The 26,489-nt window shown below is 41.5% G+C and overlaps 1 protein-coding gene across 1 annotated transcript; it reads right to left on the reverse strand.

The window, feature by feature from the left end:
- Positions 1-241: 241 nt before the first annotated feature.
- On the reverse strand, positions 242-26,489 carry LOC113242679 (zinc finger protein 479-like). Its single transcript, XM_057311253.1, has 9 exons — positions 26,404-26,489; positions 16,500-16,730; positions 15,024-15,125; positions 14,803-14,969; positions 14,440-14,498; positions 13,325-13,451; positions 2,951-3,043; positions 2,178-2,257; positions 242-1,684 (listed from the first exon to the last, which is right to left on the reverse strand). Exons 1-9 carry the CDS (start codon positions 26,487-26,489, stop codon positions 242-244), a joined length of 2,388 nt encoding a protein of 795 aa, XP_057167236.1.

Raw genomic sequence — 26,489 nt, forward strand, 5'->3', positions numbered from 1 at the left:
TGACAAGTCTTGAAGACACTAAGAGGTTTTTACTTTCAGCATCAAGTGGTCACATACCTAGGGGATGAATAGGGGATTTATCACAGTCACTGCATAACTTGTATTTCTTCCACAAATCTATTTTTCGGAGGCTTTCTCCCATTCTTTACATCAAGTTCTTCTCTGCAGTTAGCATTTGCTTGTATGCCTTCAAGATGGAAAGTTCACTGAAAACTACTGCACATGGACACTACTAGGAATTTTATCCAGCATGAGTGCTCTCGTGATGCCGCCGAAGAGACGAGAGCTTACTGAAAGCATGCCCACAGACATTGCACTGATAGGGTTTTTCGCCAGTATGGACTCTCTTGTGCACAGTAAGATTACACCTTACACTGAAGGTTTTCCCACACTGATCACACTCATATGGTTTCTCTCCAGTGTGAGTTCTTATGTGTATTGTAAGGGACACATGCCTCCTAAAAGCTTTTTCACACTCACTACACTTGAAGGGTTTCTTTTCCCTAGTATGCTTTTTCATATGCCTCCTATGAGATAAGAGACCACCGAAGGCTTTCCCACATTCCTTACACTCATATTGTTTCATTCTCGTGTGAATTTTCTTGTGCAAAGTGAGGAAAGATTTCACTCTGAAGGCTTTCCCACACTGATTACATGCAAAGGGTTTCTCTCCAGTGTGAATCCTCACGTGTTCTTTAAGGCACGAGTGATCTCTAAAGGCTCTCCCACAGTCATTGCAAGTACATGGTTTCTCTCCAGCATGCATTTTCTTGTGCACATTAAGATTACAGCTCATTCTAAAAGTTCTCCCACACAGATCACACTTGTAAGGTTTCTCTCCGGTATGTATCCGCAGGTGTGTCTTCAGGGCTGATGGACTACTTAATGCTTTTCCACAGTGGCTACACTCAACGGACTTCTCTCCAGTGTGGATTCTCTTATGTCTTGTAAGGTATGAAAGAATACTGAAGGTTTTCCCACAATCACTGCAGGAATAGGGCTTCTCTTTCGTGTGTATTATCTTGTGCATGGTAAGCCTTGAGCTTCTACTGAAGGTTTTGCTGCACTGATCACATTTGTAGGGTTTGTCCCTTGAATGAATTCCTTCATGTTGTCTCAGAAGTGAACTATCTCTAAAGGTTTTTCCACAGTCACGGCATTCATAGGGCTTCTCCCCAGTGTGAATTCTCTTGTGCCGAGTAAGGTAAGAGCTTGAACTGTAGGCCTTCCCACACTGGTTACATTTAAAAGGTTTTTCTCCACTGTGGGTTCTCATGTGCAATGCAATGGATGAGTGGTTCTGCAATACTTTACCACACAGGATACACTGAAAAGATTTCTCTCTAATGCAAGCTTTTTCATGCTTAAAGTGTAAGACTGAACTTAAGACTTTCCTAGAGTCAGTGCATTCATAGGATTTCTCTCTGGTATGTTGTCTCTTGTGAACAGCTAAGAAAGAATTCCCGATGAAGGTATTTTTATCATTTTTAAAGTCATTGGATTTTCCCCCAGAAACAATGTTCTCATGTGGGTTAAGGTGTATCCAATCTCTGAGGGCCTTCCCAAGATGAAGGGGTTGATGGGGATTCCCACCAGGATGAATTCTCTGATTCCAAGTGATGCTAGATTTCAAGCTCAAGGCAATTTTATTCTGTTCAATGGATCTTGCTCCATGAGTTTGCTCCTATTGATTTAAATGAGTTATGATCACTAGATTTATCACATTCATTATATTGATTGAGAACCTTCCTCCCCATACTCATAAATTCTGACATGTTTAAACAAGCACTTTATTAGAACCAGAGCTTACCTAACATCTTCTTAGTGAACATACACAATTCCTGTATGAATTTATTAGCTTGAATAAAGATGAATCTTAAACCAGATGGCTCCCGTCAGGGTGTCTTTAGGGTTTTAACATGTAAATGCTTTGGAGTGAATGTTTTCAATATTTAATATCTAACTTCCACTATGAAAATATTTACTTTTGGAATTCTCTGCAACCATTTTTGGAGCTAGTGTGTGAGTTTCCTTCAAATTCATGATATTTAGAGAATTTCCTTTTTTCTATTGGTAGAATGAGTGCCTCAAATTGCCCCGTTAGTTCATGTGTTCCTTTTATTACACAGAATTCTGGACTTCTAACAGAGAGCAGGAAATTCTCATGTGACTCTTACCTTCCTGCCACTGAGTGCTTCTTTCTCCGAAGTATCTTGCTTATGTTGCGCTTGTTTGGTTTTAAGGAGAACCATCCCATCTGAACAAATTGGGGAGTAAAGTAAGTTTTTGTCAGTATGCTGACAAGAGCAGGTAAAGCCCAAGCCCAATCTGAAACAAACAGGGAACAGCCTCAAGTATGAAATGGCAGGATGATAAGGACAAAACTAAGGTCCATGTGGATTTCTCTTCAAACAGACCCTAAACTTAGGAAGACAATGTGCAAGAAAAATTCATTCTTGATCAAAAGAATGATATTTACATGCTTTAGTGTTTTGTATCACTTACTAAGGAACGGTTCTATCATGATTGAAAATTATGTTAACAAGCAAAGGCTATATATATATATATATATATATATATATATATAACACACATACACATATATGTATATGTGTATATATACATATGTATGTATATGTATGTACACGCATGTATATATATGCAAATAAATATATATGCACAAAATGGGAAGAATTTGACAGTGATTCTATATGTAAACATTAAAGCACAAGACAGGTCTGTCTTTCAGAGCAAGAAAAGTATGAAATGATAGGTTAAAAGCCAAAGACCAGGGAATTCTGAAAGTACATGAATAAACTCACACCAAATGGTCTCTGCTTTCTCCTCAAATTTAAAAGGTATTACGTTCCCTGTTTGACTTTTTATAATATACCTCTTCTTCACCCCCACCAGATGTAGTACAAAACATTCATATATGCCCATTGCTCACTTGAACAGATATCTTGGTGACTTCCTGTCTCTGTTTTCATTTCATCTTCCTGTTCCATCTGGGTGATCAGAGTGGGTTTGCTGTGCTGCTTTTCTATAATGGGGAACAATGCATGTGAGGGACCATGTAGTGTACAACAAAACTACCATCAAACCGTGGCAACTCTGTCTTTGAGGTTCTGAAGGTAGGTCAAGTGTGGCTTTAGGAGCAGCAAAATGATTATGACAAATTTCTAACAGACAAAGCAAAAGTAAAGCACTTGGGAGATCAGCTTTCAGAATGATAGAATGAGGACCCTGTTTAAGTCACCTCCCCCACTAAAACCACCAAGGATGGGCAAAACAAATTGATTCTATCAATTCAGAACTCTAGAAATTAACCAAAGACAGAGAACACATGGAAATTTGTCTATCCAAGAAAAAGCACTGAACCTCGGTAAGAGAAAAGGGTCTTTGACATTTTAACTTCAGAGTATTTCTATTCTTGCTCTCTCCTTAGCTCTATGGCATAATAGTCAAAAGCCAGATGCCTTGCAGTCAACAGAGACCTGAGCACTGTTAAAAGGACAAGCCCCAGAACAGTCTATATTATTTTTCTAAAGTACTTCTATTTATTTTTAAAAAGCTACTGAGGAGAGAGATACCATTTTTTTTACATTTTTGTACACCTCGTTAATACATGGCTCAAAAGAAGACCAGTGGATTCTCATATCCACTGCTGCATTCAGTGTGTGTTCTATGTTGTTTTGGTTGAAGATATGAAGAAAATCTAGGCTCACACAGATAAGTAGTTGGAAAGGGGAGGAATATATTAATAGTCTTTAAAAATCAGTGTGGATATTCTTTGATAAGGCACCAAAACTCAACAAGTGGAGGTTTCTTTAGGTTAGCTGCAATGTAGGATCTGAAACCGTATCAATGAGTCCTTTGTACTCTTACGTTAAAATCCATTGTCCATCAATGAGTCCTTTTCCATTAAAACCTACCATCCATAATCTGTTAATTCATTATTAATCTAAGCTTGCAGCTCCCCACAAAATCTGTACCCTCAGGGTGCTGTGGCTATTGGATTTTACTCAGAGCTCAGCTTAGCAGGAAAAAAGCTCTGAGGTTTGGGTGATGCCTTGGGGACTTTTAAAAGCTCCAATCAGTTCCTGGGGATCCAGAATTCTGTACATGAGCAAGGTTATGCACATTCCCAGGAAAGAGGTTAAGTCCCAAGTCACAGAGTTTTGGTTGACTTTTAGACCCTGCCCAAGCCAGAACTGAAAAATAACCTGGTCTTGTAAGTTGCCTGAAGCTTAAAGGCATGACTTCTTACATAGATCTACTTGGCAAGAGATGAAGAGACATAGGCAAGGCATTTAAGAAAGTGCTTCTAATTACTGTTGGACTAAGTTACAATGACCAGGAAACAACGCTTAAAATTTTTTTAAAGCATTTTAATTTTTTAATTTTTATTTATTTTTTTACTTTTTATTTGTTCTTTTTTTGTTTTTACTTTGTGTTTACTTTTTTAATTTTTTAAATTATTTTTAAGTAGGCTCTATGCCCAGTGTAGAGCCCAACACAGGGCTTGAACTCACAACCCTAAGATCAAGACCTGAGCTGAGATCAGGAATAGGACACTTAACTGACCGAGCCACCCAAGTGCCACAAAATAAGCACTTTAAAAGTTAGGAGAAAACTCTGTGGCTGAGCATTTCAGGGAATACAGAACGTGTGGAATTCAGCTAGGAAGGTCACTAAACAAACAAGCACCAACAAGAAAACAATAAACATTGACAGCAAAGGCATCTGATACTAGAGTTAGTAGAATATATTATTTAAAATGTCATTTTCATGTGTCTGTTACATCAGTGTGGATGGAACTGGAGGGTATTATGCTGAGTGAAGTAAGTCAATCAGAGAAAGACAATTATACGGTTTCACTCATTTGTGGAACGTAAGGAATAGCACAGAGGACATTCGGGGAAGGAAGGGAAAACTGAAGGGGGGGGAATCAGAGGGGGAGATGAACCATAAAGACTCTTAAACTGAGGGTTGCTGGAGGGCAGGTGGGGGGGTGAAGTAATTGGGTGATGAGCATTAAGAAGGTCACTTGATGTAATGAGCACTGGGTGTTATATGCAACTGATAAATTACTGAACACTACATCTGAAAACTGATGTACTATATGTTGGCTAATTGAATTTAAATTTAAAAAATTAAAAATAAAATGTCATTTTTAAGAACAAATTAGAGACATGCAAAGAAACAGGAAAGTATACCATACATATGGGGGTAAGAAAAGCAGCCAATAGAAAACATCCCTTAAAAGGCCATACTTCGGAGTTAGTAGACAAATATTTAATAAAATATTTAAAATCATCCGAACAGACTTAATGGACAAAGACTGAAAACTATCCCCCTAAGATTAAGAATGACAACAAAAGGATGTCCATTCTGGCCACTTATATTCCACATTACATTAGAAATTCTAACCAGGACAACTAGGCAAGGAAAAAAGAAATAAATGTTATCCAATTTGGAAAGAAGAAAAACCATCTCTATTCACAGATGTCATAAGCTTATAAATAGAATATCTGAAATAATCCACACACAAAAAAAACTGTTAGGTGGCAAGGAAAAGATCATACACAATGTATCTATTTTATTTCTATATACCAGCAATTAATATAATGAAAATGAAACCAAGAAAACAATTCCATTGACAACAGGATCAAAAAATGATTAGGGATAAATTTAACATAAGAAGTTTAAGGGGCGCCTGGGTGGCACAGTGGTTAAGCATCTGCCTTCGGCTCAGGGCGTGATCCTGGCATTGTGGGATCGAGCCCCACATCAGGCTCCTCCACTATGAGCCTGCTTCTTCCTCTCCCACTCCCCCTGCTTGTGTTCCCTCTCTCGCTGGCTATCTCTATCTCTGTCAAATAAATAAATAAAATCTTTAAAAAAAAAAAACATAAGAAGTTTAAGACTTAGGGGTGCCTGGGTGGCTCGGTCAGTTAAGCATCTAACTCTGGGTTTCAGCTTAGGTCATGGTCTCAGGGTCGTGGGATCAAGCCTGGTGTCAGGCTCTGCACTCAACATGGAGTATTCAGGAGACTGTCTCCCTTTCCCTCCTCCTGTTCATGCAGGCTCTCTCTTGCTCTCTTTCTCTCTAAAATAAATAAATAAAATCTTTTTTATAAAGTATTTTTTACTGTCTAATACTTAGACATTGTAGGGATACCTGGGTCGCTCAGTCAGTTAAGTGTCTGCCTTTGGCTCAGATCATGATCCCAGGACCCTGGGATCAAGTCCCACACTGGGCTCCTTGCTCAGTGGGGAGCCTGCTTCTCCCTCTGCCTGCTGCTCCCCCTGCTTACACTCTCTCTCTCTGACAAATAAATAAATAAAATCTTAAAAAAAAACTTACATTGTTAACAGAATTTAAAGACCTCTATGGATAGAAAATATAAAAACGACCAATCAGAGATAAAGAACTCAATAACTGAAATTAAAAATACACTAGAGAGAATAGTAGACTAGAGAAAGCAAAACAGATCACAGAGCTGGAAGACAAGGTAGTGGAAAGCAACCAAGATGAACGGAAAAAAAGAACACTTAAAATTAAAAATAGGGGCACCTGGCTGTCTCAGTTGGTGTAGCAAGTGATTCCTGATCTCAGGGTTATGAGTCTGAGCCCCACGTAGGGTGTAGAGATCACTTAAAAATAAAAGTTAAAAAAATTTTTGAGAGTAGGTTGAGGGAACTCAATGACATCATCAAGCATAACAATACTTGCATCATATGGATCCTAGATTAGAAGGGAGAAAAGGGGGCAGAAAATTTGAAGAAATAATGAATGAAAAATTCCCTAATCTGGGGAAGGAAACAAACATCCAGATCCAGGAGTCACCCCCAACAAAATCAGCCTAAGAAACTCCACACCCAGACACATAGGTATTAAACTGGCAAAGAAGAGTGATAGAGAATTTTAGAAGCAGCAAGATTCAACAGTTACATACAAGGGAAATCCTATAAGGCTATCAGCTAATTTTTCAGCAGAAACTTTGCATGCCAGAAGAGAGTGGCATGACATATTCAAAGTGCTGGAAGGATAAAAACCTGCAACCAAGAATACTCCACCCAGCAACGCTGTTGTTCAGAATACAAAATAAAGACTGTCCCAGAAAAAGAAAAGTTGAAGGAATTTAACTCCAATAAACCAGTCTTACAAGAAATGTTAAAGGGAATCCTTTGAGTGGAAAGGAAAAGCCATAATCAGAAGTAATAAAACTATAAAAGGAAAAAATTTCACAGGTACATTCCAACATAATAAAAGTAGCAGATTCATCATTTGTAAAACCAGTGTGGAGATTAAAGCACAAAAGCAATAAAATTAATTATATCAATAAAAATCAGTCAGGAGGGGCACCTGGGTGGCTCAGTCAGTTAAGCGTCTGCCTTCAGCTCAGGTCATAATCTCAGGGTCCTGGGATTGAGCCCCGCATCAGGCTTCCTGCCCAGCAAGGAGTCTGTTTCTCCTTCTTCTGCCCCTCCCCTCTCCCTGGTCATGCACGCACTCACTCTCTCTCTGTCTCTCAAATAAAATATTTTTAAAAATCAGTCAAGGGATTCACAAAATGAAAGGATGTAAAGTATGACATGATATACATAAAACCTGTGTGTAGGGGGGTAAAATTTTAGTACTTTTAGAGTGGATTCAAACTTTAGAGACCAATCTAATACAGACTGCTATACACGTAAGATATTATATATAAACCCAAGAGTGGTAATCACAAGTCAAAAACCTGTAATAGATACCCTAAAAATAAAGAGAGGAATTCAAGTGTATCACTAAAGAAAGCCACAAAACCACAAGGAAAGAGAGCAAGAGAAGAAAGGAACTGACAAGAACTACAAAAGCAACCATAAAACAAGTAACAAAATGGCAATAAGTACATATCTATCAATAATTAACTATGAATGTAAATGGACTAAACACTCCAAAAGATAGAGTGACTGAATGGATAAAAAAAGCAGGACCCATCTATATGCTACCAACAAGACAATCATTTCAGACTTAAAGACACATGCAGATTCAAAGTAAAGGGATGGAAAAACATTTACAGTGCAAATGGAAAGAAAGTGAAAAGAAAGCTGAGGTAGCAAATACTGACATGGAACAAAATAGACTTCAAAACAGATTGTAACAAGAGAGGACGCTACATCATCATAAAGGAAACAACCCAACAAGAAGACCTAACAACTGTAAATATTTATGCACCCAACTAAGGAGCACCCAAATACATAAAACTATAAAAAACAGAGGAAATCGATAGTAATACAATGATAGCAGGGGACTTCAACACTCCATTTACATCAATGGACAGATCATCCAGACAGAAAATCAACAAGGAGGGCGCCTTGGTGATTCAGTCAGTTAGGTATCTGCCTCTGGCTAGGGTCGTGATCACGACATTCTGGGATCAAGTCCCACATCGGGCTCCCTGCTCAGCAGGAAGTCTGCTTCTCCCTCTGACCCTCTCCCCTGCTCATGCGCTCGCTCTCTCTCTCTCTCTCTCTCTCTCTCACACACACACACACACAAATAAACAAAATGTTTTTTTAAAAATCAACAAGGAAACCATGGATTTGAATGACATACAGGACCAGATGCACCTAACAGATATTCAGAACATTCCATCCCAAAACAACAGAATACATATTATTTTCAAGTGCACACAAAACATTCTACAGAAGATACCACATGTTAGTTTACAAGTCTCAACAAATACGAAAAGACTGAAATCATATCATGCATCTTTTTCAACCACAGTGGTATGGAACTAGAAATAAACCACAAGAATGAAAAATCTGGAAAGAATATAAATACATGGAGATTAAGTAACATGCTGCTGAACAATGAATGGGCCAACCAGGAAATCAAAGAGGAAGTTTAAAAATACATGGAGACCAATGAAAATGAAAGCACAATTGTCCAGAATCTTAGGCATGCAGCAGAAACTTTTCTAAGAGGGAAGATTATAGCAATACAGGCATACCTCGAGAAGCAGGAAAAAAATCTCAAATGAACAACCTAACCTTCCACCTAAAGGAACTACAAAAAAGAACAAATCCCAAATCCAGTATAAGGAAAGAAATAATGAAGATTAGAAAATAAATGAAATTGAGGGGCGCTTGGGTGGAGCAGCCGTTAAGCGTCTGCCTTCAGCTCAGGGCGCGATCCCGGCGTTCTGGGATCGAGCCCCACCTCAGGCTTCTCCACCAGAAGCCTGCTTCTTCCTCTCCCACTCCCCCTGCTTGTGTTCCCTCTCTCGCTGGCCATCTCTCTCTGTCAAATAAATAAATAAAATCTTAAAAAGAAAAAAAAGAAAAAGAAAATAAATGAAATTGAGACTAAAAAACTATAGAACAGATCGGCGAAACCAGGAACTGGTTCTTTGACAAGATTAACAAAATCAAGAGACCTTTAGCCACACTCATCAAAAGAGGAAGGACTCAAAATCATACATGAAGGAAGAGAAATAGCAACCGACACCACAGAAATACAAAGGATTATAAGAGAATATTATAAAAAGTTATGTGCCAACAAACTGGACAACCTGGAAGAAACAGATAAATTCCTAGAAACATATAACATCCCAAAACTGAATCAGGAAGAAATAGAATTTTTGAACCAACCAATTGCTAACAATGAGATTGAATCAGTAAGATGAAACAAAACAAAACAAAAAACAAACAAACAAAAAAAACTTCCAAAAAACAGAAGTCCAGGATCGGATGGCTTCACAGGTGAGTTCTACCAAACTAAAATTTAAAGAAAGAAGAGTTAATACCTATTCATCTCTAACTGTTGCCCAAAAAAAGGAGAAAGGAAAATTCCCAAATTCATCCTATAAGGGGTTTCTGGGGCCACCCAGAAACCAGTTAAGCATCTGCCTTCCACTCAGGTCATGATCCCAGGGTGTTGGCAAATGGTGTTGGCAAAACTGGACAGCAACATACAAAAGGATAAAACTGATCACTTTCTTACACTGTACACAAAAATGAACTCAAATGGATTAAAGACCTAAATATGAAAACTGAAACCATTAAATTCCCAGAAGAAAACATAGGCAGTAAGTAATTTACAACATTAGCAGTAGAAACATTTTTCTAAATACAAGTGCTCTGGCAAGGGAAACAAAAATAACATTAAACTATTGGTACTACTGCAAAATAAAAAGCTTCTGCACAGTAAAGGAAACAATCAATGAAAAGACAACTTACTAAATGGGAGAAGATATTTGCAAATACTGTATCCAATAAGGGGTTAATATTCCAAATATACCTATACAACACCAAAAAAACAGATATTCCAATTAAGAAGTGAGCAGAGGACATGAATAGACACTTTTCCAAAGACATCCAGGCAGCCAACAGACACATGAAAAGATGGTCAACAGCACTCATCATAAGAGAAATGCAATTCAAAACCACAATGAGCTATCACCTCCCATCTGTTAGAATGGCTAAAATCAGCAACACAAGAAATAGTAAGTAGTGGTAAGGATGTGGGGAAAAAGGAACCCTCTTGCACTGTTGGTGGGAACATAAACTGGTGTAGCCATTGTGGAAAACAATATGGAGGTTCCTCAAAAAATTTAAACTAGGATTACCACATGATCCAGTAATTCCACTACCGGATATTTACCCAAAGAAAATGGTAACACTAATTCAAAAAGATAACTCCACCCCCATTTATTGCAGCCTTATTTACAGCAGCAAAAATACAGAAGCAACCCAAGTGTCCATCGACAGATGAATGTATAAATAACATGTGGTACATATATACAATGGAATATTATTCAGCCATAAAAAAGAATGAAATCTTGCCATTTGCAACAACATGAATAGATCTAGAGTATAACATTAAGTAAGTCAGTTGGAGAAAAAGACCATGTGAGTTTCACCCATATGTGGACTTTAAGAAACAAAACAAACCAACAAAGAAAAAAAAAGACAAACCAAAAAAAACAAATTCTTAACTACAGAGAACAAACTATAGAGAACAAACCTCCTGAAAAAGGTGAAGGAGATTAAGCATACACTTATCTTGATGAGTACTAAGTAATGTATAAAACTGTTGAATCATGCTATTGTACACCTGAGACTAACGTAACACTGTATGTTAATTATACTTTAATTTAAAATTTTAATTAAAAATATATTAACATAATGATGTACTGTATGGTAACTAACATAATAATAAAATATAAAAATATATTAACAAAATAAAGACCTCAATGAATGAAAGGATATCCCATGTTCATAGATTGGAATAATTAATATTGCTAAGTTGTCAACACTCCCCAGATTGATCTACAGACTCAATGCGGCTTTTATCAAAATCCCACCTAAATTCTTTGCAGAAATTGACAAACTTAGCCTAAAATTCATATGAAAATGCAAGGTATCCAGAATAGTCTTGAAACAATCTTGAAAAAGAGAACGTTGGAAAACTCACACTTACCAATTCAGATCTTACTACAAAGCTACAACACTAATCAACAGCATGGTACTGGTACAGGGACAGAAATATAAGCCATCGGAATATAATTGAGAGCCCAGAAAACTGAAAAGTTGGATTATTAAAATTAAACTTTTATGCCACAAATGATACCACCAAGAAAGTCAAAAGGCAAGACACAGAATGTAAGAAAATATTTGCAAATCATATACCTGATAAGGGATCTATATCTCGAATATATAAAGAACATTCACAACTCAATAGAAAAAGTAGCAATCCAATTCTTATATGGGCAAAGAATTTTTTTTTTAAAGATTTTATTTATTTATTTGACAGAGATAGAGACAGCCAGTGAGAGAGGGAACACAAGCAGGGGGAGTGGGAGAGGAAGAAGCAGGCTCATAACGGAGGAGCCTGATGTGGGACTCGATCCCAGAACGCTGGGATCACGCCCTGAGCTGAAGGCAGACACTTAACCGCTGTGCCACCCAGGCGCCCCAAGGGCAAAGAATTTTTTTAAAGATTTATTTATCTGAGAGAGAGAAAGATCATGCACGAGTGGGGGGAGGGGCAGAGGAAGAGGGAGAGAATCTCAAGCAGATTCCACACTGAGCACAGAGCCCAATAAGCACATGAAATGTTGCTCAACATCACTAGTCATTAAGGAAATGCAAATCAAAACCACAGTGAGATACCATTTTACCAATGTTAGGATATCTATAAACAAAAAGCAGGCAGTGTTAAGTGTTAGCAAGAATGTGGAGATTTTGGAACATTTATACATTGCCGGAGAGAATGTAAAATAACACAGCCAATTTGGAAAACTGTTTGGCAGTTCCTCAAAATGTTAAGCATAGAGTTACCAAATGGCCCAGCAACTCTACTCGCAGGCATATACCCAAGGTCAATGAAAATGTATGTCCACACAAAAACTTGTATTGTATGAATGCTTGTAGCAGCGCCATTCACAGAAGCAAGTGCCAAAAATATCAATGTCCATCAGCTAATGAATGGATAACCAAAAGGGTAGGTCTACATAACAGACTATTACTCAGTAATAAATAAGAATTAAGTAGTGATAGAAGGGGGAATGAAACATGAGAGACTATGGACTATGAGAAACAAACTGAGGGCCTCAGAGGGGAGGGGGGTGGGGAAATGGGATAGACCGGTGATGGGTAGTAAGGAGGGCACGTATTGCATGGTGCGCTGGGTGTTATACCCAACTAATGAATCATCGAGCCTTACATCGGAAACCAGGGATGTACTGTATGGTGACTAACATAATATAATAAAAAATCATTAAAATAAAAAAAATATTCTCTCTAAATGGAAAAAAAAATAAAAAATAAAATGGACGCGTCTTTAAAAAAAAAGAATTAAGTAGTGATAAATGCTACAACATGAATAAACATAGAAAACATTATGCTATGGGAAAGAAACCAGTCACAGAAGACCGCATGTGGTATGATTCCATTCATACGAATATTCAGAATAGGCAAGTCTGTAGAAATGGAAAGTAGATTAGTTGCTGCCAGGGTCTAGAGACCAGGGAGGAATGAAATGCCCTGTATGCAGGGCAATGAGAATGTTCTGAACAAAAACAAAACAAGACAAAACAAAAAATCAAGAAACAGACACGCATACACAACATATTGCTTTGTATTCTCTAAATGGCTAAACTATGGTAGGTGTATTATATCTTAATACAAGCTATTTTTCTTAAAAGTAAAAATCCACAAAAACCTACAAGAAACCAACAGGAATATTCATATTAACCACAAGGTAACCGGGGCTTATTCACCCCAGAAATCCATGTTCAAACTCAATAAATAAATGGATCGTCAGCCTTACCCAGAGATGCCAAGTTTCTATAGTTCTCCAGCATCACATCTCTGTACAGTTTTCTCTGACGTGAATTCAACAACGCCCATTCCTCCTGGGTGAAGTCCATGGCCACATCCTCAAAGGTTATTGAGTTCTAAAATATCAACACATCCTGTCTCAATCAGCAACCAACCCCACCAACATTCTTGGGAAGAGAGTCAGGGTGACCTCACTGGGGATGATCTTTCATAGTGATTTCAAGATCCTAGAAGTCAGTCCTCTTCCCTCTCACTCCTTAAGGATCTCAGTCAGTCTCAAGAATTTAAAGCATCTCTAACACACGATGAGCTGTATCTCTCCACACCTAGCCTGAGAGTTTTCACAGTCTTACTCTATCTCCAGGATCCAACACAGACCTGAACCCACTGCAAGACAAATACTTGCTAAATACATTTCCCCCTACTTGCTAAATACATTTCCCCCTAATACATGACCATATACTTTATATCCTTTTACTCTCCCTAACATCATTAAGTAGAAAAGATGCCTGAAAAAGACTGCAGAGTAGTGGAGTAATTTTGTTGGAGGAACCACCATCAGGTCTCAAGATAAAAGATGGATTGTTAAGCGTCCTGCGAAAATTAGTAAAGGGAAACCTCACTGATATGGAGCCAGCTGGCCAGCAAGGGGAGCTCTCACCCCCACCACCAGTGGTCATTGCTGACCCAACAGGAAGAGACACACCTTGCAAGTCCTTACTCCTTTAGCTACTACTTACTACCCCAGCAGGAGGAAGAAGGTTTTAAGCACAGCCCAGGGAATGAGAGACTGACACAACTCAGCCAATGGAAAGACACAATACATTAAATTCCCAATTTATTCAATAGATGTTTTGTTTATAACAGCCTTCCAACTCCCTCCTTTCCTCTATAAGAGAGGTTCCTCTCCTTTGTTCTCCAGACTTGCCTACAGTTTCACTGTAGCTTGCTTGCCCCAAATTGCGATTCTCTGCTATTCCCAAATAAACCCATTTCTGCTGGTAAAATCACTGACAAGTTTTATTTTTAAGGTTAACACTCTGGAGTGTTGGCAGGAAACACATTCACTCCAGGACAGAAATGTTATTTTAGAAGAAAATTCACCTGTAATGCAGAGTGGATGTTTTCCACCTTTGTGATCCTCTCACGGGCACCAGCAGGGTCTACAACAAGCAGAAATAGAAGACAAGGTGACATGAGAGCCTAGGCACATCCAGTATTTTAACACCCGCAAGTCTAGAAATTGTCCAATTACCAGCTGAGTCATCCATACATATACACATGCCCTTATTAGCCAGAGCCAGAAAACAGGGTGCCTTGATACCCATGAGGAATGGATTTAGTCTCCATTTTCTTAGGCAGGGAAATTGAAACTCAGAATGGTAGAGTTGTGATCTTTCCCAACTTTATAAAACAAATGGATGGGATAATGAAGTGCCACCCCTAAATGTTCTTCCCTCTCTCCACCATGCACAAATGCCTCCTCCTCCAAATTCCCAAAGACCACTGAATCATAAGGGAGCAAATTCTGGGGCTCCAGGGGTTTGCAGAGTTCCACACCAGCTCCTCTCACGTTAGCCTCTCCTTCCCAGTCCTCCTCCATGGCGACTCGGCTTTCTTCTTTGGTGCCCACTCTAAGGGGGAAAGGCCACTTGATTCTAGTGAAGTGCATCTACCCTAGAACTTACCGAATATAGCAGACAGATGCATGGCTGCCATTTTGCAAGACTTGAGTCAATATGCCCAGGATGCTCCTCTTCTTGCTGCTCTGGTCCACTGCAGGCAGGACTCTGAAATGAAGAAATGTTAACGAGAGAATCTGCAAGCTTTCTGTTTCTCCTTTGCACTGAGGACAATTCCATCATAGCCCATCTAGCATGTGTCCCTCTCAGATTCAGTCTTTGATCCTGGGTCTTTGTCTTGCCATGGACAACCTCAAAGCAATATGATAGGTGTTCTTGATCTCAGGTGTTCTTGATCTCCCTCGTCCCCAAAGTAAATCTACCACATTACCAAACCACAACGCCCATCACTTATCAAAACTCCCATCTCTGCTGAGGCACTTCCCTGGTTTCTCATCTGCAATGGCACCAAAGCATAGACCTAACTCATTACGTCATCAGCACCTGACTCGCACTCTTGACTCTCTGCCTTGATTCAAGACAATTCTATGTTCTAGGGCATAAGCTAGTGAACATCCATGATTTTCACATCTGTCACGTACCCTGAACTTCTTACCTGAGACTCCTGCCCTCGCCAAGACAGAAGTCACACCATCCCACTGTCAACATGGAAGCTATACTTCCACCCTGTTCACTTTTTAATTTGTACTGCACCTGCTCTTTCAATAATATATTTTCCAAACCTCAAATTCCTCTCTCTCTCTCTGGACTTTTGTAACACCTGCTCTGGATAATTCCAACCATGTGTCTATCCCACCTGGGTGATTCCTACCTAAGCAGTTACATGGGAAGCACTAAAAATTTGAGGCCATCTACTCTAAACAGGCCTTCAATGCTAAAGAAAAAGCCCTACAAGCAATTTAATCCCTTAGTTATCCAAAGCTCTTTTCACAATTTCTCCAGGACTTTGAATCTCACATGGTCTCAACTTTTCCTCTTCAACAATAAATGATCTTCTATCTTACTTCACAAAGAAACAGTAACAATTAGAAGGATTTTTCCTCTCCTTGCCACTAGTTCAAATGTAGTCCAACACCATCATGGTTTCTTTCTCCCTTGATTTGACAACAAGGAAGTGTCTTCCTTTTTTTTTTTAAAGATTTTATTAAGATTTTATTTATTTATTCGACAGAGATAGAGACAGCCAGCAAGAGAGGGAACACAAGCAGGGGGAGTGGGAGAGGAAGAAGCAGGCTCATAGCGGAGGAGCCTGATGTGGGGCTCGATCCCATAACGCCGGGATCACGCCCTGAGCCGAAGGCAGACGCTTAACCACTGTGCCACCCAGGCGCCCCTAAGATTTTATTTTTGAGTAATCTCTACAACCAATGTGAGGCTCAAACTCAACTTCGAGATCAAGAGTCACATGCTCTTCCCACTGAGCCCTCCAGGTGCCCCTCTTCTTATCAAAAGCCAGGATCTCTGACTTTGCTATGCCAGAGTTTCCCATCCTTGGCACTACTGACATCTGGGACTGGATACCTCTTTGCAATGGGGGCACCCACATGCTTTGCAGCATCCCTGAACTCTACCCAGCAGATGTCAGTAGGATCCTCTCCAGTTGCAAAATCTAAACTGTCTTCAGATATTGCCCAGTGTCCCCCAGGCAGCAAAACTGCCCCCCCCATTAAGAACCACTGGTCTAATCCCTTCCTATCTTCTCTCAGAAGGCTTACTCTATTGTTACTCCTTGGTTCTTCTTTTCCATCACCACTGTAAGCACAAAGAGTTAGGGGTCCTCAGAAAAAGTGAGACATAGCTTTCTTGACATAAGAAAAGTTATTTTAGGGGCACCTGGGTGGCACAGCGGTTAAGCATCTGCCTTCGGCTCAGGGCGTGATCCCGGCGTTATGGGATCGAGCCCCACGTCAGTCTCCTCTGCTGTGAGCCTGCCTCTTCCTCTCCCACTCCCCCTGCTTGTGTTCCCTCTCTCACTGGCTGTCTCTATCTCTGTCGAATGAATAAATTAAAAAATCTTTAAAAAAAAAAAAAAAGAAAGAAAAGTTATTTTAGGCCCCAGGCCACCTTGGTGATATATGCCTGACCAGGACTACTTGCCCAAAGCACATTCTTGAGTTATCTTTGCAGGATTTAAACCCCTTTGATCATTCAAACACCAGACAAAAGGGAGCCTGAGAACTGACAGATGTTGACCCTTGCTGGCCTGGTGACTTCCATCAACTAAGACCTGGACTCTATCACCTTAAAATGACTTTTGCCCCAGTTCCATGCTGAAATTCCCCATTGCCCAAGCCCCTTCATGAGTATGTATGCACCCTTAGCTTAAAAATTCCCCAGTTTTGTTGTTGGAGACGACATGGCTTTAGGAAATATCCCCAGAGTTCTCCTTTATTTGTTGTAAGTAAAACCCTTTTCCTCTTCTTTGACTTAATCGTGTCATTTGACTCAACACACACCACGAGGTGAACCCAGTTTTGGGGAGCACCACCAACTTCTACGTCACTGTACTCATACTTTTAATACTGATCTTTTAATTATTTTATTTATTTATTTATTTGTCAGAGAGAAAGAGAGCACAAGCAGGGGGAGCGGCAGAGGGAGAAGCAGGCTCCCTGCTGAGCAAGGAGCCTGATGTGGGACCTGATCCCAAGACTCCAGGATCATGACGTGAGCCGCAGACACACACTTAACTGACTGAGCCACGCTGGCATCCCATACCTTTAATATTTAAACATAACATAAACATAATACATCTCTCCCATCTTGAAACAAACTTGTGCCTCATGTCCCACTTATCCCTCTGGTTACTGCTCCCTCACTCTTCTTCACCACCAAACTTCTCAAAAGAGTAGTCTACCCTCACACTGTCCCCATTTCGTCACCTTCCTTAATACACACTCCAACCTGGCTTCCAGCCCACTGCCCCCCTATCTGCCAAGATTGTGTATTCGAGAGACTTAAGAGAATCAATCCAGTAATGCACTTCTGTCTTTGACTTAAGTTGGTCCCGCGGAGGAATTCTATCGCTACTCTCTTCGCTAAGTTACTCTCTTCCCTGGGCTTTCGTGACCAGGCTTACTTCTCTGGCTATTCTCTTTTCACCTTGGCAAGCTCTTCTCCCATTGCTGACTGTCCTCCAGGATCAGTCTTGGCCTCCATTTCTTGCCTCATTCTGTGCCTTCTGTATCTATTCATCTCCTTAATTTTCATCTCTAGCTGGTAACACCCAAACCTCCACTAAGGGATGTCAAATTTATGCTTAAGACCCATATCCTCTGGGCACCTGGGTGGCTCAGTCCGTTAAGCGTGTGCCTTCGGCTCAGGGCGTGATCCCGGCGTTCTGGCATCAAGCCCCACGTCAGGCTCCTCCGCTGGGAGCCTACCTCTTCCTCTCCCACTCCCCCTGCTTGTGTTCCCTCTCTCGCTGGCTGTCTCTCTCTCTCTGTCGAACGAATGAATAAAATCTTTAAAAAAAAATTAAGACCCATATCCTGCTGCTTTTCAACTACTAAATTTCTGTCATCTAAAATTTTCAGACTCCTCTGATGAAACTTAAAAACTGAATGTAGTGATCCAAAGGGGCCCACACCCCAACGTTTACATCCGCAATGTCCACAATAGCCAAACTATGGAAAGAGCCCAGGTGTCCATTGACAGATGAATGGATAAAGATGTGGTCCATATATGCAATGGATTATTATGCAGCCATCAAAAATTTGAGATCTTGCCATTTGCAACGAGGTGGATGGAAATAGAGGGTATTATGCTAAGCAAAATAAGTCAATCAGAGAAAGACAATTATCAATCATCTCACTGATATGCGGAATTTGAGAAACAAGGCAGAGGATCATAAGGGAAGAGAGAAAAAAAATAAAACAAGAGATAAATAAAACCAGAGAGGGAGAAAAACCATAAGAGACTCTTAATCTCAGGGAAAAAACTGAGGGCTGCTGGAGTGGAGGGGCTGGGAGGGATGGGGTGGCTGGGTGATGGACACTGGGGAGGGTATGTGCTATGATGAGCGCTGGGAATTGTGTAAGACTGATGAATCACAGACCTGTACCCTGAAACAAATAATACATTATATGTTAATAAAAAATATTTTTTTTAAAAAACTGAACTACTTATCTCTTCCCAAAAAAACTGTTTCACTTCAAACATTGCGCTCTTGCTAAGGCAGAGGAGCTCCCTGGCTATTCAAAGCAGGTAGAAAGGATTATTGGTATCCCACCCTTCGTCCCACCCCACAGCTACCACAGCTACAATTAACTGAAACAAGATTAAGCATTTGACAAGGGCTTCTGGCCTCCTATGGGTGGGAATCAAAACCTTAACAAAAGCCTTGATTCCTCTCCCTCAGGCTACAACATCAATTGAAAATTTAAAATATAGGCACACTCTCTCTCCCACCTCCAAACAGCAGCAACAATCACTTGAAACCTAAACTATTCCCTGACGGGATCCTCCACCCCACCACGTAGCAGAAATTGGCTGAAACTCACATTAATCCAAACCATGTCCCCCCCAACACCCAAACCCTATCAATCATTTAATGGTGCTTTCTCCAGAGACAATCTCCCCAACTACAGAACTCTGCCCCCATCCCCAACCCCTGCCTCATATGGATAATTCTTCCAGTTTTTTGGTCTCTTTGCTGTTATTTTCTTGGAATCACCTTCACCGTGGGCCCCACATCCAATCTAAAGCTAGTCTCTTATTGCCTAAGAGTTGTTATTCTTCCCATGCAGCCTTCTCCACAATTTGTAATTAGGTATTTAGTTCTCTGCTTACTTAACGTTCCTTCTCCTCCCCTAGACCATTATGTTCAAAAGTACAAGAGTGGCCTTTTCTTATTAAAACACTATACCCCAGTCACTGGACCATGTCTAGCCACAGCACGTGCCCGGAATTCCCGGTGAAGAAATGAGTCTCCAAAAAAATCGGTTCCACCTTCCATCTGTCCCCGACATCATCACTCACTCCACTTTGAAACCAAGAGTCTGGGGACGCCTGGATGGCTCAGGTTAAACGTGCCTTCAGCTCAGGTCAGGATCCCAGGGTCCTCGGATCGAGCCCTGTATCAGGTTCCTTGCTCTGCAGGGAGCCTGCTTCTCCCTCTGCCTGCTGCTCCCCCTGCTTGTGCTCACGGGCTCTCCCTCTCTCCCCCAAATAAATTTTTTAAAAAATGAAACCAAGAGTCTAGATTCCCAGCATCCACTCCTAAACCCTATTAATCCTTCATCTTACCTCCATTCCCTCAAGCTTGTCCTTCCTGCGCTCCATCCTCACGATGCAGCCAGCTCTAAGCTAAACACCAACCCAACTGCGGGCCTCCCCAACTCACAATGGCTTCCCACCAGCCTTAGATTAAATCCTTATCTTGCTTTCCAGATTCAAAATCATACCATCTAGGGGCGCCTGGGTGGCACAGCAGTTAAGCGTCTGCCTTCGGCTCAGGGCGTGATCCCGGCGATCTGGGATCGAGCCCCACATCAGGCTCCTCTGCTGGGAGCCTGCTTCTTCCTTTCCCACTTCCCCTGCTTGTGTTCCCTCTCTCGCTGGCTGTCTCTATCTCTGTCAAATAAATAAATAAAATCTTAAAAAAAAATCATACCATCTAACTCACCTTCCTCCTCTCTTGCTCTGTTTTCAGCCCTGTCCTCTCTTGCTCAGTTCCCAGAACACTCCCGAGCTCTCAGCTGCCCCAGAGGTTTTGCATGGGCACAGCCATCCTGCTAAAACGCTCTCCCCATTCCTGGCCCCACCACAGCCCGGGTAATTGCCTAGCTGTACCCTAGCTGTGGTCCCTAAGTGGGGATCAGTGGGGTTGATCAGATGGGGGTCCCCCAAATGTGGGCACGATCAGGCAGAAGCCGGTGGCATGGGTGGTGAAAGGATTCACCAGAAGCAGAACAGAGGAGATACAAGTTGATTGAATACACTGCAAGGGAGCAGCAGACCAGACAGCACAACGGGTGTCTGCAATGAGGCAGTGTGTGGGGGCTGTTTTTAAGGGGGAAGATGGGGTCCCTGGGTGGCTCAGTCAGTTCAGTGTCCAACTCTTGATTTCAGCTCATGTCATGGTCTCAATGTCCTGAAATGGAGCCCCCATCCCCTCCTCGCTCAGTTCAAAGTCGGCTTCATGTTCTCTCTCTCTCCCTCTGCCCCTCCCCCCCCAAATAAATTTTTTTAAAAATCTTGTGGGACGCCTGATTGGCTCAGTCAGTTAAGCATCTGCCTTCAGCTCAGGTCATAATCCCAGAGTCCCAGAATCGAACTCCATATTGGGCTCCTTGCTCAGCGGGGAGTCTGTTTCTCCCTCCGCCTCCCTATACCCCCCTCCCCACCCCCCACTCTCTAGCTATCTTTCTCTCTCAAATAAATTAAATCTTAAAAAAAAAATCTTTGAAGGGGAAAGATGGAGAGGTATGGCAGACATATGGCATCTTGCCTTTTCTGGGAACTGCGCCTGGTTGCAAGTAGCCCATTGGTTAAGTTAGGGCCTATGGATATTTTGAGGTGGGTTGCCTGATGGGCCTGTCTTCAGCCAGGGGGTCACTATGGCCTTTTCTGCATCCCATTGCTCAAGCCTGTTTACCTAAAAGCAGCCTCTACTCTAGTCATTTCTAAGACTGGCTTTAATGTCTATTCTTTCCCAGCAGCTTTACGAAGCTTAGATCAAGTCCTCCTCTGATATCCTCTCATTTACAGTAACTCACCACCAGCTATCATTTATCACGCTTAATGGCTGGACTGTAAAATCCAGGGGACCTGACCCTTATTAATTTTGTTTGCCATTAAACCTATAGGACTGAGCCAACAGTGACAAGCTCAGTGTAGACACTTAATTATTTGTGGACCATTACCAGGCAAAAAAACTCACCCCAATAACCTTTTAGCGTGAACATACTAAATAAGGATTACTAAAATATATGTAATGATAAAAGATTAAAAAAATAAAGTTTATTGAGTTTTTTAAATAAGATGAATTCTATCTAGGTAAACAAGGCTTCAAATTCTGTAAAAGAATACATTTTTTTATGACCAAATCCCTTGCATTTAAAGCCAAAGCTGATACCTAATTTGCCCATTATGTTTTATCTGGTTTGTGGTGAAATAAATACAGATCTCATTAACACTACGGCAAAACTCATCTCATGTTGTCAATTCAACTCTAATTTCATTAACTTCTTAATGAAGTTACGTTACTTTTTTTAGCTCTCTTGATTTTCAAGCATTGGGGGTTGTAATTTTAGTTGAGCTCATGTGAAAAGAACAAAGCTCGTAATAGAACTCACAATTAAAAGCTAATACACAGTGGGGCACCGGGGTGGCTCAGTTGGTTAAGCATCTATCTGCCTTCGGCTCAGGTCATGATCGAGCCCCACAGCAAGCTCCCTCTCAGCAGGGAGCCTGCTTTTCCCGGTGGTCCTTCTGCCTGACACTCCCCCTGATTGTTCTCCCTCCCTCGCTGTCAAATAAATAAAATCTTTTTAAAAAAAAAAAAGAAAAGAAAAAAGGTTAATTTTTTTTAATTAAAAAAAAAATAAAAGGTAAGACATTGCCACCCTGATACCCTGTGAACAAAACCTACCCAACCTAAGTAACTGAAAAATTACATTTCACCAAATACCCCAGCTTCAAAGTGCACCTTGAAGCCCACGTCAAGAGTTACCATTCTGGGGTGTCTGGCTCAGTCAGTTAAGCATCTGCCTTCAGCTCAGGTCATGATCCCGGAGTCCCAGGACCGACCCCCACATAGGGCTCCCAGCTCAGTGCGGGGCCTGCTTCTCTCTCTCTGCCCCTCCCCCCACTCAAGCTTTTTCTCTCTCTCTCAATAAATAAAATCTTTTAAAAAAAAAAAAAAGCAAACATTCTATAAATTAAAAATTCTCTTACAAAGTGAAGGGTAGTGGGGAACCCCTGCCACAATTACTCACCACGATACATAGAAATCCATAGGTCATGAAGGTAAAGGTTTGAGCCAGGGGCTCTGCCCTCCCGCGCTACAGTGTGCTTTCGGTCTGGTGAAACACACAAGGTCACCGACTTTTATCTAGTAATGCAATTGAAAGGACAAAAGGACTAAAAGACACACCCCGGTCTCCTCAATCGGACTTACAGAGTGCACTTTGTGTAGGGTTATTGATAACTGAGGAATACGCCCTGATGATCTTAATTCCAGTTACTTGGCGTTTCCTAAACATCCGGAAAGATACAAGGACTCAGAAACCTCAGGAGGGTGATTCACTGCCTATGAAAATCTAAATTGCTGCATCGTTTTGCAGGGTATTTTATCATTCATTCATTCACTCGTTGAGTAAATATTTATTGAGTGCCTACTGTATACCACACATGATTCTAAATACCAGGAATGTGGAAGAAACAACACACAATTACATAGAAAAATCAAGTAAGTGAGAAAGCTTGCACAGATGACAAATGCTTAAAGAGAAGTACATTCTAAAGGGATAGTGAGTGATCGGTGTAGGTGAAGACAGGAACTCTTGTTTTCCCTAATTAGCAATTGTGGGCTTTTTTTTTTTTTTTTTACTGAGGAACAGTTGACGCCACACAGGCATACTTTGAGGAGCTACTGTCCCAGCTGAGATCTTGACAAGACTGACCAAACTTTGTGCTTGACATTGACTGAGACAGCTGAGCCCTAATTTTCTGTGCACTTCCCCCAGTATAACTTGTTTGCTCCACATCAGGTCCAGATTCCCACCCCTCCCCCACCTGCCTACAACACATGAACATTCCTGCCTCAACTTTCCTGTTAGTGCCGTATTTAATGAAGGCTGTTGCGTTTCAGGACACGTCCCTCTTTCCCTTTCCCCAGCTTCCAGCCTCTGCATAGTAAAGCTTTGTTCGCCCACCCCTCCCCTGCTCTGGCATGGACTTCACAGATCCTCCTGTTGCAAGAGTCCCCCTTAAGAAAGTCTTTCCTTACTAATTTTGAAGTGTCCTTTAAAAAGAAATTTGCCGGGGCTCCTGGGTGGCACAGCGGTTGGGCGTCTGCCTTCCGCTCAGGGCGTGATCCCGGCGTTATGGGATTGAGCCCCACGTCAGGCTCCTCCGCTATGAGCCTGCTTCTTCCTCTCCCACTCCCCCTGCTTGTGTTCCCTCTCTCGCTGGCTGTCTCTATCTCTGTCGAATAAATAAATAAAATCTTTAAAAGAAAAAAAAAAGAAATTTGCTAACCTGCATTACAAGAGCCAATGATGGGAATACCTGGGAGAAGACATTTCCAAAGAGAAACGCCAGTACAGAGGTCTTTGGGCGTGAACAAGGTTGGAGAGTTGGCAGAAGAGAGACTCCCTCTCAGGGGGGAGCTGAAGGCCACTCTGCAGAGCTGACCACTCAGTGTCCTTTCAACTCTGCCTTTGATGACCCAGGAGCGGAGTGAAATCGTGGTGGTGGGAAAACTCACACTACAGAAACCTGCCAATGCCGCCAATCAGAACCCTTTACCAACTTCCCAGCAAACCATTGCCTCTATCCCTGGTCTCCTCATTTCTATTATGGGTATAACAGTGGCGCCTACTACATATTTCAGTACATCTAAGAAAATATATTGCCAACACACACACAAAACATTTGCTTAGAAAAAAGATGTGCTGGGGATTGTGGTGAGTTAAACTTTGCCAATGAAGAGTTGCTTTCAAGTCAACGAGAGTATTGGCAACAACCACGAAAACACTCATGGTTTGGCAAACTGCCTCCTGGAAAAGTAAGTAGTACGTGATCAATGGTAACTCTCTCTGCTTTTGAGCGTCTTCATCAGCCCTGGACTGTGAGCTCTAACTCTGGAACAGAACAGAAGCAGGAGAAGGAAACGGCAAATGCCTTATGCCCTGTCAGGTAATGAGGAAATCAGCACTTTCTTGCTTTCTGCTGCAGGATTAGAATGAAGACAGAACAATTTGGGGGCACCTGAGTGGCTCAGTCAGTTAAGCATCTGACTTTGGCTCCTGTCACGATCCATCTCAGGGTCCTGGGACTGAGACCCCGCCCCACTCAGGGCTCAGCGGGGAGCCTGGTTCTCCCTTGCCCTCTGCCCCTCCCCCCACTTATGCATGCTTTCTCTCCTCTCTCTCTCTCTCTCTCCCTCTCAAATAAATAAATTATTTAAAAAAGAGAGAGAGAGAGAACAAGTGGCTATAGAGGAGCTTTGGAAATGGGGCTTCTAGGGGCAGAAAAAATGTGAACAGACTTCCTGTCCCGTATCAACACAATCTCACACCTACCAGACCAGGAAGGAGGCTACTGCGTCACTTGTTAGAGAACGTGTCTTGTCCAGAAACGCCACGCAAGACTGTCTCCTTGAAATTCTCAAAGGCCAACTTGTCTTCAACATCCACATCCTGGGGAGAAGCTCAACACCTGGAGATACAGAAATCCCTTGTAAGTTCTGGAGAAAAGGGGTAATTTACTATTATTATTATTATTCCCATGTAGGGGTAGTCCTACATTAATTAGGAAGTCTAAAGCAGTGGTTCTCAAAATGTGCCCAGACCAGCAGTCAGGGCTGGGTTCATATGTGTACGACATGGACAGTCGCAGAGAACCCCACTCTTGGTTTAACGCTTTGCTGTTACTGTCTTGAAATTTTTTAACTAGGAGTCCCACATTTTCATTTTGCCCCAGGACCTGGAAATGATGCAGCTGGTTTCGCCTGAAATGTCATGACCTGGGGAGTCCTTTGAAATACACTTTCTCGGTCCTCACCTAGACATGCTGAAACTCTGGGGTGGCGCCCAGCAACCAGTTTTTAAGAAGCCCTTCAGGTGAATCTGATGCATGGTCAAGATTGAAAATAGCTGTCTAAAGGGATTCCCGATTTTTCATTAACTACTTGGCATATTTTCAAGTCCCCTGGCCCTAGATTCACAATTGCTCCTGATTCTGCTGACACCTTTTCCTCACCTGAAGTTTGCGAGGACTGATTCCCTTTCTTTTTTTAATTTTATTTATTTATTTATTTATTTATTTATTTGACAGAGATAGAGACAGCCAGCGAGAGAGGGAACACAAGCAGGGGGAGTGGGAGAGGAAGAAGCAGGCTTCCAGCATAGGAGCCTGATGTGGGGCTCGATCCCACAACGCTGGGATCACGCCCTGAGCCGAAGGCAGACGCTTAACGACTGAGCCACCCAGGCGCCCCTGATTCCCTTTCTAAACTTCTCTAAGGATTCCGGGCTGCTCCGATGCCCCACTTTATTTCCCAGGTAGAACAGAAGGGGACCTCTCTGCTCTATCTTCACATTGTTAGTGTTAAATCCAATCCTTTGAGGGAGGCACTGAAATGCAAGGGAAGGAGGCCAGTCTCCCCAGTCGATTTGCTCCTTAATGTAATCAAGAGTCCTAGTAGAATTTTCAAAATGGTTTTCTTCCCTCACAACTCATGGGTGTTGCACCATACCTGTTCTCTCTCTCCTCCTCCTCCTTTATCTTCCTGTCCTTTTCCCCTACACCCTCCAATATGTGCCACTCAAAGGGAGGAATCAT

Source organism: Ursus arctos, unplaced genomic scaffold, assembly GCF_023065955.2.
Source record: "Ursus arctos isolate Adak ecotype North America unplaced genomic scaffold, UrsArc2.0 scaffold_14, whole genome shotgun sequence".
In the NCBI taxonomy this organism is placed as follows: Eukaryota; Metazoa; Chordata; class Mammalia; order Carnivora; family Ursidae; genus Ursus; species Ursus arctos.

What these genes read in the sequence shown, in the direction of transcription:
- LOC113242679 (XM_057311253.1), bottom strand. Translation starts at nt 26,489, where the DNA reads ATGATTCCTCCCTTTGAGTGGCACATATTGGAGGGTGTAGGGGAAAAG. An exon ending in GAGGAGGAGAGAGAGAACAG is followed by an intron (nt 16,731 to 26,403) that starts GTATGGTGCAAC and finishes TTGTGCTTACAG; the next exon opens with TGGTGATGGAAAAGAAGAAC. An exon ending in GGTGCCCCCATTGCAAAGAG is followed by an intron (nt 15,126 to 16,499) that starts GTATCCAGTCCC and finishes TCTTCATTTCAG; the next exon opens with AGTCCTGCCTGCAGTGGACC.